General features: G+C 37.9%; 1 protein-coding gene across 4 annotated transcripts in view; it reads right to left on the bottom strand.

Moving 5' to 3' along the window:
- Positions 1 to 12834, bottom strand: part of ARMC9 (armadillo repeat containing 9) — a 71640-nt gene that overhangs the window by 21382 nt on the left and 37424 nt on the right. For 3 of the 4 annotated variants that reach the window (XR_007767025.1, XM_050902649.1, XM_050902650.1), the window contains 5 exons: positions 11415 to 11554; positions 10524 to 10600; positions 7866 to 7940; positions 6684 to 6774; positions 5310 to 5368 (listed from right to left, as the gene is read on the bottom strand). Coding sequence is in view for 3 of the 4 variants with exons in the window: in XM_050902649.1 (XP_050758606.1) it covers positions 5310 to 5368; positions 6684 to 6774; positions 7866 to 7940; positions 10524 to 10600; positions 11415 to 11554 (442 nt within the window). In the remaining variant the exon portion in view is untranslated. The remainder of the gene's footprint in view (positions 1 to 5309; positions 5369 to 6683; positions 6775 to 7865; positions 7941 to 10523; positions 10601 to 11414; positions 11555 to 12834) is intronic. The other variant, XM_050902651.1, reaches the window with a different exon arrangement.

Below are 12834 nucleotides of genomic sequence, written 5' to 3'. Positions count from 1 at the left end.
CGTAAGACCCACCCCAGATGAAGAAAATGTGCTTTGCTTTTGAAACAGGTTGTGACAGTAAATGTAAAATGACTGTCAGAAAAAGTAAATGAATCATTCTAATAAGGTATATTGTAATAGTAATGTAGAGAGCCTGGCATAAACCATAAACTCCATTAAAAACAACGGCCACTGAACTTTGATGAGCCCCAGAGCACAAAGAAAATGAAAAGCAGTTTTGCTTTAGTGAGATTTAGACTCAAATAGTTTTAAACAGCCCTCTGCCACAAAGATTAGCCAATAATATGGATGCTTGGACAGTGCTCTACAAAAACAGCACGAGGAAAAAAACACTGGAAGTGTGTACAGGGAAGGTATTTCCTACAATGGAAATGGCTGACTGATTCCAGTCTTTGGTGCAAAATAACGAGACTACCATCACTCAGACCAAGTACGTGTTGGCTTCCCCAGAGCTCTACAGGCTTGCCTTTTTCAAGTTCAATGACCTCTGTACCAAATGGCTTAAAAACATAATTTTTGTTTTGGTTTAGTTATTCTCATTGCTCATCACCTCCTCATTCACAGGCATCAAGCAGAGATAAAAAGTACAGACACAAAGGGCTCAATTCAGTAGCCCACAGCACCATCCAGTTCTACTTTGAAATATCCTGCCTGGTCTTCCACTGCAGCTCTGAAAGGACACAAGCCTCCCACAGGTCCCAAGTCATATCCGACAGCCTTGTGCAGGTGCTTCCAATGCTGTAGTTAAACTTAAGAGACATTAGATGCCTGTGTGTGAACAACTGAAGCAGTTACAGAAATACTGCCGATAGTCCACACAGTGTTTTAAGGTTTAGAGTAAAATTCTTCCATAATGTATTTGTTCATGTATGGATTTAATAAAAAAACTAGTTCTTCTGTAAGTGCTTTGAAGATACCAGATTGTTAATCCTCTTCATCCTCCTAAAGATGCATTCTCTAGACGCTCAGCCATAAAAGATAAGGCTGTATAGGACCTCAGGAAGATGTTCAATCTGCCTTTCTGTCTAAGGCAAGATAAGTTACAATCAGCTCCTAATTACCTGGGAAGATGGGTAGGTGTGAAAAATAACCCAGACAACGGAAAAACACAGATAAACACTTGTAGACTAGGCAACAATCATCTGTATCAAGCAAAACGAAAAAAACCCACACTCCAAACTCCACAATATACTGTACTTTGAAAAAAAAAAAAAAGTTGCAAAGATGAGCTTTATAAATAGTCTGGTGGAATTTTTTTTGATATGGTATGTTAATGCAGCATCAAGAGCTAACAGTTTTCTTCAAGGATGCTTTACAGGAGACTGCCTACACTGTGCCTGGGTAGTGTTACATGTTACAGTCAGAACATCACCCTGCTCTTTCATCCAGCTCTCTGCATGCAGGATGTATTTAACTTCTCCTCACAGATCACCTTGGTTTCCCCAGATTCCACCTCTTCCAATATTCTGGTTGACACGTTTTGTCAGACAGAGAATGCCAGTTTCTGGTTTCTGGGAAGTACCTCTCCCTGCCAGCCTTGCTCCCTGATGTTATTTAACATACCAGGTAACTGAGGCTGAACGTGTCCCTCCTCTGCCTCCTTGTACAGAAAAAGAGCTTTGGCAGACATGCCATCGTTCCACTGCTGAAACAATACAATTGGTGCTCTGTTCACCATTGCTCACAGGCTGCAGCAGACATTGGCAGCAAAAGTCCTTTAATGTAACGGCTTGAAGTCCTGCGATTAAGTCTGTGATTAAACACTCTTTCCTTTGATGTACTCTCTAGCTGAAGTGTATTTTCACACTGCAGTTTACTGATTTTATTGCCAGGCGCTGAGTGATGGGGGATCAGAGGGTAACTGTACAGTGACAATTTATCAGACATCTAATGTAGCTCAAGTTTGTAACTAAACTTTTGAATTAGAGCTACGGTATCACATATTCACTTTTACAAGCAGCTTTTAAAGATGGTCCAAGTCAAATAAAAAGCAAATGTAAAGATCAAATACTGAAGATAAATTAAGTTAGTACTTAACAGAACAGTCAAGAGAATATTAAGCACCAGAAAATATGCACTGTGACTGTGGGTGTCAACGCACCCCAGATGGCTAACATAATGAAGGTGGGTACGTACTCCAGAAGCCAGTGCATCCTGAGCTCTACACTAGTTAATTTAAAGCTCAGACGACAAACCCAAAAGCTAGTTTATTTTGGAATAACAGTATACATGTAGACATTTTTTTATTCAGTTTATATGCTCCAATGTCACACATTACAGAATCTTAAATTTCTGAGTGTATGATGCCCTTAGAAATCCCAGAATGATCCTCTAACAGGCTCAACCGCATCCTGATGGCAGTGTTTAAGAGAAAGCAGTCATTACCACAAGATCTGCTCAAAGCCAAGAGAGAATTCAACAACTCTAAATAAAACACAGATAAAAGCAAAAAAACATGAAAGGTAATAGTAACAGCATGGGGAACCTTCGCATGCTCTTGGAAACAATAAAAGCTGTGGCAAAACCTGCAAACTAAGTCTGCATAAGAGTGTCTTTTTGTTGTTTCTTAAGTTGTGAAGGTATGAATACTGGTATTGAGTGGATTAGCAACAAATTATAAAATCAGTAAGCAGTCTGAATGCATGTCACTAAATTGGCAATGTATCGACATATTCTGAAATACATTCAGTCTGTAGTAGTTTAAAAGTTATGTAAAGGCAAGACTTCTGATAAAGTTTTCCAAAACTTCCTGTTGCCAGATCACAACATCAGATGTTATCACAGAACCCCAAAGAACAACAACTCACTGCATTTCCAAAATACAGAAGGGCTCCAAGCATTGAGGCAGTGAGTCAACAAATCTTTGCTTATTTAACAAAGTAACAACATTATGCATTTTGTGTAGCATTTTGCTGCCATGCTGTTTGTAAACTATATTTTCTAAACTGAGTGACTAAGAAACCAGGCGTCCTTGCAGCAGAACAGAATTATAGCTCCCAGCAGCAATAAGGATTTAGAATGTGCCACAATGTTACACTAGAAACAGTTTTAAAATTGGTTTAATGAGACTTTTTCATTTTAATATAATGGCAAAGCTAATGAAAACTGGAATCAGACACTTCTCTGTTTCAAAAGCCTACTGTTATTTTTGAGTCAAATAATAAGAAGTGACAGAAGTCCGTTTTAATCACATGATGGTTCAGTGGTAAAAGTGCATTTCAAAATTATTTGACCTAGAGCCTTGGCTGGGATTGTGAACAGCACCAACTTGTCTAGAGGGTATGACTGAATAGGAGAATTCACCTTCCTTTCATTCCCAAGAGCAGGTAAAGTAATGAAAGCGTTCAATACTATCATGCAATTCAATGCCACACCTTTCGTGAAGGAGTTCCTTATCTCTGTGCTTTCCCAACAGAACACAGTATCCTTCAAAAAAGTATACTAGAGTTCAAGCGAAAATATCACCACCTTGGATTCTCACGATACACCTGAGACACTCAAATCCTTGGAACATCAGTTAAAGGGTGTTAAGCAGCATATTAAACAAAGGGAAGTTATAATGATTAATCCCCAGAAAGCCCATCTTGCACATCAAGCATTGATTTTGGGTGGGAGGAGTGGAAAGATTACTGAAAACTCACTTCAGGACTGCAGGAGGTGAAAAATTACAACAATCTAATCCTAGTGAAAAAAACAGTTTACTGTACCCCCTTAGAACAAAAGGGGGAGAGATGATTGTTAAATAAAACTTCCTTGTAGCTCTAAACTTAGAATTTCCACATAGGTCTAAATTTAGGCAAAATCACAAGGATAATTAGTTCACCTGTTTGCCACCTATTGTGGCACAACACAGAAACTAGCTAAATAATGCAACCAGTGCAAAACTTCCCTGGATGTTGCCAGGCAAAGGCTGGATCCTGCAAGGTGCTACACCCCATGGCAGCTGAGAGCACACCACACCTGTTAAAATCGGGATATTTACATTTTTCTCTGCTTTCAAAATATAAAATGCTCAACATGCGTTTGAAAATGCACTTAGTCACCCTGCAGTAACAGGGCAAGTTTTAGACTGTAGCATGGTTGTTACTGTTCACTAGCATTTGCATTAATGTGCAACAAGCTAGTAGAATGTGGATGCAACTGACTTGGTAAGTTTTATGTGTCTTATTCTTTGTTGGTTCAGGACAAAAACTTACATTTTGTATAAAAACTTGGTTTTCAGTAAATAGGTTCTCCAGTAATATTTCTAATACAAGAATGCTTTGCAGAGATCATTAACTCTCAATGTCACTGATTTCTTCAGGGCAAACACACGATACAAATGTATGTGCACATATACACCCATCTAAGTATGTTCAAACACTGTTCCAAGGACATCTACCGTAGCTGTTCTTTTAAATTTCTCATGCAAGACTTTTCAATAAAAGAAAAATGCTATGTCGTAGACTTCTTGCAGATAAAACTCCCATGTAACTGCCTACACAGCATATTTTCAACCCCTCCCTGTGCACTGATGGCAATGTAGCAATGGCAGCATCACCAGTGAAGACTGGATTTAACATTTCCCTCACATCACTTACACCTTGTTTTGCTTGTTAATTTAGATGATCGAATATGCTTTATTATCTACACCTGGGATCCCTTTACTCTATGAAGACAGCTCTTAAAAAATGCTGAAGTATTGGTATAAAATGCGTTTATTAGCAGAGCTGGAAATACACAGCTAACCAGTTTATATTTACTATGATATAGTTTCTCATGCTTACTTTCTCAATTTTTTTTTTTTGTTTCTTTTCTCTTCTTATGGGACTTATTTCTTAATTTGTAATTACTGCTTTCCTTCATTACATACAGGCAATTTATTAAATATATTTCAAAGTTTCTAAACAGCAAAAGAAGTCGTCACACCCTGAACAGATAATGATACCTTAAGTGACAACCTGTTTATAAACTATTCTGGTAATATACTGGTTCATTTGCTTCCTTTATTTTTAATTGCTGAAATGGGTCTGCTTGAAAGCAAGATTTCTACTGCTACAGTGACTCCTCATCTCTTTCCTTATTTCAAGCTATAATCCTTTAGTTATCACAGAGGTGGTGACTTGCCAAAATAAAAGAGTAGGACTTCAAATGAAGAAAAGGCAATGGAAACAGATCCAATTTTCTTGTTAATGCAAGAATAATCAAATAAAAGTAAAAAACAAACCCAAAAACCATCAAAAAACAAAGTCTGGTTTACTGACACAAATATTTTCTGTCTAGAAGGTTAAGGATTTTTCTAAAAGGTGCCAGAACGCCTTTATACTTACTTCCTCATCCTCCTCTTCCTCTTCATCATCAGACACAATACTATCATTTAATGGCTCTTCTAGAAAGAAGCAAAACAAAATGGTGTAAGAGTACAACTTAACAGAATCTCTAGTTATTGCCCCTCTTGTAAAAGAGTAAGATTTAGCTTGCTTCTCATATAGACATTGCATTCTTTTCAATACAACTATTGGAATTATTTGCTCCTATAAAGCATTCTAGAAATCACTGAAATCAATTCATATCTGGGAAAATGGCAGAAACAGAAACACTCTGGAATAGTTCTTTTCTCATAAATCCACTATGATGTCTCAGTGTATTTACTGACAAGACTCGAATCAAAGTGTGTGCACTTTGCAAGTTTGTCTATTTTTCAACTAATTTTTAATAAAAAACTCTACTTCTCCCTACAAACACTTCAATATTACACTGCTTTTATACATAAAAAGATAGTACTCACATAGAATACTTATTGTAACTTTTGGACAAACTCATTTCCTTAGAAAAAAGCAGCCAGGCTTCTGCTGGAAATCTGTACGCTCAACTTCTACTACCAATCAGACAAAACCTTTTAAAATACCATTCACAGGTAGAAGAGCAGCGGTTCTATAACCTTGATGAACAAATATTGCATAGTGGCAACACACTGCTTGAATACTTCATTTGTTCTTTTACAAGCTAGTACTGTAAGATATGCTGTCTTCTGCTCTTTCCAAAAGCCAAAGAAAGCAGTCAAACTTGTTCTATTTTTACTGTACAGAAAGATTTAATCAGAATTCACCTCCTTTTCATTATTTGCTTTCTCTTTCTTCAGCCTTCCTTTCAGCCATAGGGAACAGAAAATACAATAAATATTCCACCTCCTCATACTTGTCTGTATAAACACAGCATCTACAACTCCTAGGACCCATCAACATACTCTCCAAAAAGGATGGTCTCTGCCCCCTGTTCATGATAAGCCACTTCAGATTAACAAAGCTACACTCCTCAATAGAGCAAGAGGTGAGCAGAGACAGACCTAGTCCCTAAATCCTGCTTTACAAATTGTATCACCTGTTTATTTTTGTAGTTGACAGCAGTCTCTCATTACTGTGAGGCCACTAGCATGAAAGAAAAGTCAAGGTCATTCTATTTACAGTCCCAAAACTTTGGAATTGAGTCCCACTCAGCCTTTTATTTCTTCTTCATAAGTGTAACACAAAAGGAAATTTTAAAATACATCTGACATTCAAATCCTGACATTCACTATTCACCCTCTCTCAGACCATCATGCTATTGTTATTCTTTGAGAGTTTCAACACCAAGTAAAAACATGAGCTTTCTTATGGCTTTTGTGAAAGATTTGCAGCTCAGATAGCTGCATCTGTTCTTCTGACCTGAATTGAGCTGCTTGATAATAAATTCAATCTGTCGGATCATCTCTGCATTTCCTTCCTTGATAAAGCAGCGCAGAATTTCTTCCATTCCCTGGATGTAGTGGAAAACATTGCTAGATTAGTATTTCATGTGACCACAGTGACAGAGTTTTGTTAGCTAAAATGTCACTGTTTTGTCAGGAAAAACAAAGGTAGTGTGAAACAAACCACAGTGTCCAGCTCTAAGCACTCCACTTTGTCCATATGCTTCCCAAAGACAAAAGAAATATGCTGTCTAGATTGGTTCTAGGTTTAAATACAGAAGTATCCATGGTGAACAGCAAATTTTTACAATAGATCTGCTGCTTCTGCCTTCTGAACTCAGTACACAGTAGTCAACAGAAAAGAGCAAATTTGCCTTCACAGATACAACAGTGCAAGGTTCAGAGAAGGAAAGTAAAAAGCAGGACCAACTTTGACCTTCTCTTAAACCCAGTTTCTCTCTTTGTGGCCCCTTATAGGCTTGATGTTGTGTCTTTAATCATTTAAGATGACTTCCAATCCTCTGTGCTTTGTGAGGTAAAACATCTGACAACAACTATGTCTGCATAACTCTCTAGGTTAATCCTGAATATATAAAGATACACTGCTGTCCCAGGAACGGCTTCCTCAAATCCAGAAGTCAAAGCACATTCATTACCATTAGACTAATTTTCACAATTCCTAGTTCTGCTAAAACCTTCCTCCTGCTGCCTTCCCCAGCTAACTATGTCTATACCAGGCAGAAACAAAAGCAGCAAGAGCAACTCATCCTCTTAGTGGCTATTCAGTCATGCAGAATGACTCAAAGAAGGGGAAGTAGCAAGTCAGCTGAAAGCATCTCCTGGGCCGCATCTGGTCTATGAAATGCTAGATGGACAACACTGTTCTAAAATAACACCTTTAATTTATAATTTAGATAGAATCCTTCACACTGCTGGGGCTCCACTTCTGGAAAAAGACCAGCAAATATGGCAAAAATGTTTGAGACATACATTCATACCTGCCTGAATATCAAAGGTGGAGGGCCTCTTGTGGATTCCCTTCTCAAATGCCATGGCTCCTACCTCACAACCCTGCTGCACACTGCTCAACAGGTACCTGCATGCGTGCCATCTTTGGCATATGCATTGATCTTTGTGCTATAAAAGCAGCGCTTCTTACCATTGCTCTAGCTTCTTCTCGGACAGAAGGGATGGCAAGAATGCTATACAGTGCTCCATTCACATATGGTTGTATCTAAGAAGAAGAAATAGTCATACTACTAAGAAAAACTCTTACATTCATCCCAGTTGACTATAAGCAAAATTTAAGAGTGAAGGTGCAGAACAACTATGTTCAGAGAGTTTAATCAGGCTAGCCTGCACTTGCAAAAATTCCCACTTGGGAAGCAGTGAACTTTTAGGATGCAAAGATACTGTGAAATGATTGATCTAAATCAGTACTGCTGCATGCCAATTTCCCCCCCATCCTTTCTGAAAATGTATTCTCACAAATTGACCTAGGCCTAAGAAAAAAAAAAAAAAGGTTAGTTTCTGACAAACAGTAGGGGCAGTACAAAAAATAGGACAAAGAACAGGGACAAGACTGTGTCAGCACGAGCTCAAGACAGGCTTCAAGCACTGTAGCCTTAGGCAGGATGATAAAAGCTGTAGCAGCTTCAAACATCCTCTCACTCTGCTGCCTGTTACTGTCCCTCATCAGAGAGAAAAAAACAGCTAGCATGAAAGCTCTGTATTATGGTTACTGAAAGCCACCAGATCTGTCAAGCTAGTTTTATCAGCACTTATGTGACCCTTTGTATTGGCCAGTTACTGTTGGAGCACTAAGATTTCCAGTCATCCTCTGTCTATACCCTTGGAAAAATGAACAATGAGCTAGGCTGGGAGCAGGGGAAGCAAGGAAAGATAAGGGACTGGGATTTACACAAGGATTCCACAGCTTCTCAGAAAGCTCTCCTAGCACCCAAGAGCATTGCCTTCTACCTTTGACAACAAAACTTCTATCAGCTGTGCTGGTGCAAACTAGGTTGTAAGAATGTACCCTCTGAGAGAAATTTCAAGGCCATTCTAAGGCACAGACTTCAACAGTATGATAGCGTTTTCTAAATACTTCAGTCTAGGGACTGGGATGTTATTTTGTATTAGTATGTATTGTATTAACTCTCATCATTCATAAAAACAAAGCTAGTGAAACAGTACAATAAAGGTATGCCAAGTTTCACCTTAATCAAAACAGTGCTAGCAAAGAACTGATCTACACCTTCTACTGAATTCATAAAACGCGGAGTAAACACTTCATTCAAATTTATTCCCTATTTTCAGTTTAAGTGATAAACAAAAAAACTGATGATACAATCATTTTATATAAACATGAGACACCAGAGTTTATATTTCATTGCACCTTGCACAATCATCAAGGAATCAATCTAGAACATCCTGGTAAAAATTCTGCCTCCCTACGATTTCAATTTCATACAATATTTGCCTGCATTTTCTCCTGCCTTAAATTTTACTCCATGGTTAAAGAAGTGACCCTCTGCAGAGACAGCTGAAGCAATGCTTTATATAGCAGACAGCAGATACCAGAGTGATGTGCTGAAAAGCATTAGGTGGAAATAACTAGTAATTTTTAGCATTTTCCTCTAAGGTAGTTTAATTTAGCATCTAAGATGCAAGCATGTCTGGAGGCAGAAAAGAAACTTGAACCACAAAAGGGTTAAGTGGCAGGTTAAATAAAGTGGTAGATAAAAAGATATTAGGGCTTGAATGTCACAAGTGTACTGCTTTCTTATAATATTCCTTAAAACTACTAGCACATTTGCTTTGCACCTGATGTTTTGCATAATGGCTTGCACCACACATTGTTCATCTAATGAACTAGTTAAGCTTGAGATGATTTGGTGTGAGATGACATTTAAACAGTATCAGAAACTGCAATCAAGAAGGTACGTGGACTGCATGATAACTATGCATCTAAAAGACTTCCATTCTGTTCTGGTTTCGGCTGGGATAGAGTTAATTTTCTTCCTACTAGCTGGTATAATGTTGTGTTTTGGATTTAGAATGAGAATAATGTTGATAACACACTGATGTTTTCAGTTGTTGCTAAGTGTTTATACTAAGTCAAGGATTTTTCAGCTTCTCATGCCCTGCCAGCAAGAAGGCTGAAGGGGCACAAGAAGTTGGGAGGGGACACAGCCAGAACAGCTGACCCAAACTGGCCAAAGGAATATTCCATACCATATGACATCATGTCCAGTATATAAACTGGAGGGAGTTGGCTGGGAGGGGCAGGTCGCTGCTCGGGGACTGGCTGAGCATCGGTCAGCAGGTGGTGAGCAATTGCATTGTGCATCCCTTGTCTTTCTTGGGTGTTATTTCACTCTCTTTTCGTTATCTTCCTTTTCATTACTATTATTATATTTTATTTTTTATTTCAATAATTAAACTGTTCTTATCTCAACTGACAAGTTTTACTTGTTTTCGATTCTCCTCCCCACCCCACTGCGGGGCCGGGGGGAGGAGTGAGTGAGCGGCTGCGTGGTGCTTAGTTGCTGGCTGGGGTTAAACCACGACACATTCTTATCTGCCGACATTTGTTAAAGGAAGACATAATCATGTCTAGAAAGACCAGTGCCCAACAAAAAAACAATTTACATAATTGTGAATTTTACAAAAATTTCACGCAACTTAATTACATGAGGGTCTAACAAGGAAAACAAAACCAATTTACTTTTTTCCATTTCTTCCTTTCTTGCCTTTTTTATCTTTAATTTTTCTTTCCACCTTTTTCTTAACCCAAAGTTTGCTGTACAAATACCTCATGATTCTCATGGCCAAGAAGATCAGAGAGAACTCTGAGCACATGGTTTGCAATCCTTGCACACATTTTCTTCCCTGCAAAGGGAGAAAACATAAATATGCTTGAAAAAATGTAACAGAGCAGAGCAAACTCCTTACTTCTTAAAATGAGTACTAAATATAATTTACACAGAGCAATACTGTTCCTTGTCCCTGCCAAATGCTGCTCAGCATAACTGAGCTGAAATTAGTGGAGTTACTCTGGATTTATACAGTTGTAATCTTGGACAGGATGCAACACAAAGGGATTTCAAAAAGTTTAACGAAGACATTATTTTGCTTATGGCAAGCAGTCGATTTTTCACCCTTACCTTACTTTCCTTTTTAAAAGGAAACTTACTTTAAGCTTCTTTTAAGTCTCTTGGACATAGACAGGACCTTATTTTCTTGGGGGGAATCTCTGCATTGTAGAAGTGAAGCATGCAAGTATTTCACTCCACAAGGTGAAGGTTAAGCTCCTTGCCGTTACTGATCAACTCAGTTCTGACTTTCTTTTATACAAACAAATCTCTTACATAAGTAAAAAGTGTCCTTTGAAAAGTGGGCCTGGAACACAGGAATGGCAGTCCTCACATATGGATATGAAAAAAGAATCAAATCTTAGAGGGTTCCATTGATTAACTGTTTTCTTAATTCTTTAGATTTTGGTCAAGCTAACCTCCATAGTCTGGGATTCTTGGGAAGAGATCTGCTCAAAAGCATTGGTTATAACACTCAAATATCTCTGGTTATGTGAGTCCCTGCTACTAATTGTAGTCACTTGAAAGAATCCAGGTATATCAGAAAAAAGGATTCACAGTCTTCCCTATCAGTTTCTTGGAATAAGGGTGTAATTCAAAGTGTAAGACACCTGCACTCCGCAGACAAAGATTCATGAGCAAGGCAACAGAATACTCCAGCGTGTAATCAGACAGGCAATCTGTATCTGTTAGAATATCAACCAGCCAGAAAATGAGCCCATCTTTGATCATTGCTGACTGTAGTGCACGCCTAGGATTAAAAAACAAAAAGCCCACAAAAATCAGACCATATCATAAATAGCTTTCAAATACATTTATAGCTATTATAAGCATATCAAAACCCTACTTCATCTACCTGCTACACACTAGCCTGCCAACAAAAAAACCCCCAAAACTACCCATTTTGGCAGAATCAATTAAACTAATTAACAAAGCCTGAAGAAATTGAAGATGCAGATTCCCATAGCGTTAGAGGACTAAAACATTGTTGCGTAGGTTGGTTTTTTTGTGTTTTGTTGTTTTTTTTAAACGTGCAAACTGCTGAGGTAAGTTTCTTCACTGTTTTCTAAGGCTTCTAACTCCACCTAAAATTGCATTTTCAGTTGTCTTAAAAATGGTAAAAAAAGCCAGCTACACACAACAGACCCATAAAACAAATTAATTACTTCTGCCATAGGTAGCCATAGCACTATAGCACTTTTGTACTGTTGATTTGACAAATGAGATTTTTTGCTTAAATCTATTTGGTCTTTCCTCTAGAGATTCTTAAATCACGTATTCTTTTAACTCAACCTGTAGTTGCCCTCAAAGACTATACTGAATAAAGTGCCAGGTCGTCAACTGTGATCTCTTACAACAGAAATTCCTTGCTTTACAATACAAAAAAGAAGTATCTACTGGTAGAAAGGTCTTACTGAAGAACACCATTTTTAATCGTGTTATTTCCAATGGGCAGTAAGTCTAAATTACAAAGATCAAAGCACGTATTTTCCTGGTCTTAGTACTTGGGATTTGGATTACTCCTGAAAGCTCATACATTTTCTCAGTCCTGGATCTTGTAGTAGGTCTATGGCATGGACTGAGCAAAACAAGGGAGCATCTGATCACACATTTTAAAAAAAAAAAAACCAAACCAAACCAAAAAGATTAACTGTTATTTTTTAGAAAGTAAAAAACTTTCAAGTTTTCAGTAGCTTAGTGCCTAGGCCCCAAAATTCAAACTAACTTCTATCAACAACTGCTTTAATAGAAAAATCATTTTCTCTAAGATTGGTTTAGGATTTCAAGCAGTAGGGTATGAAGATTTATTCTCTTTCATCTCAAATATGTATAAGGTATCATGTCAGGAAGCAGTTCAGAGTTTTACCAAAAGCACATTTACATGTGATTCATCCAGACAAGTTCTAAATGAGGCAAATCCAAAAGCAGTCCTCGTTCTTTAACAAGCCCAAACAAACAAATAAAAAAACCCCCAACACTTGCAGTTTTAATTTAGAAGAAACATGAATGAAAATAACAAGAGCTAAACAC

The sequence above is a fragment of the Gymnogyps californianus genome, chromosome 10 (genome assembly GCF_018139145.2).
Source record: "Gymnogyps californianus isolate 813 chromosome 10, ASM1813914v2, whole genome shotgun sequence".
Lineage (NCBI taxonomy): Eukaryota > Metazoa > Chordata > Aves > Accipitriformes > Cathartidae > Gymnogyps > Gymnogyps californianus.
Note: the sequence above shows the minus strand (reverse complement) of the source record. Positions and strands in the feature narration are given on the sequence as shown.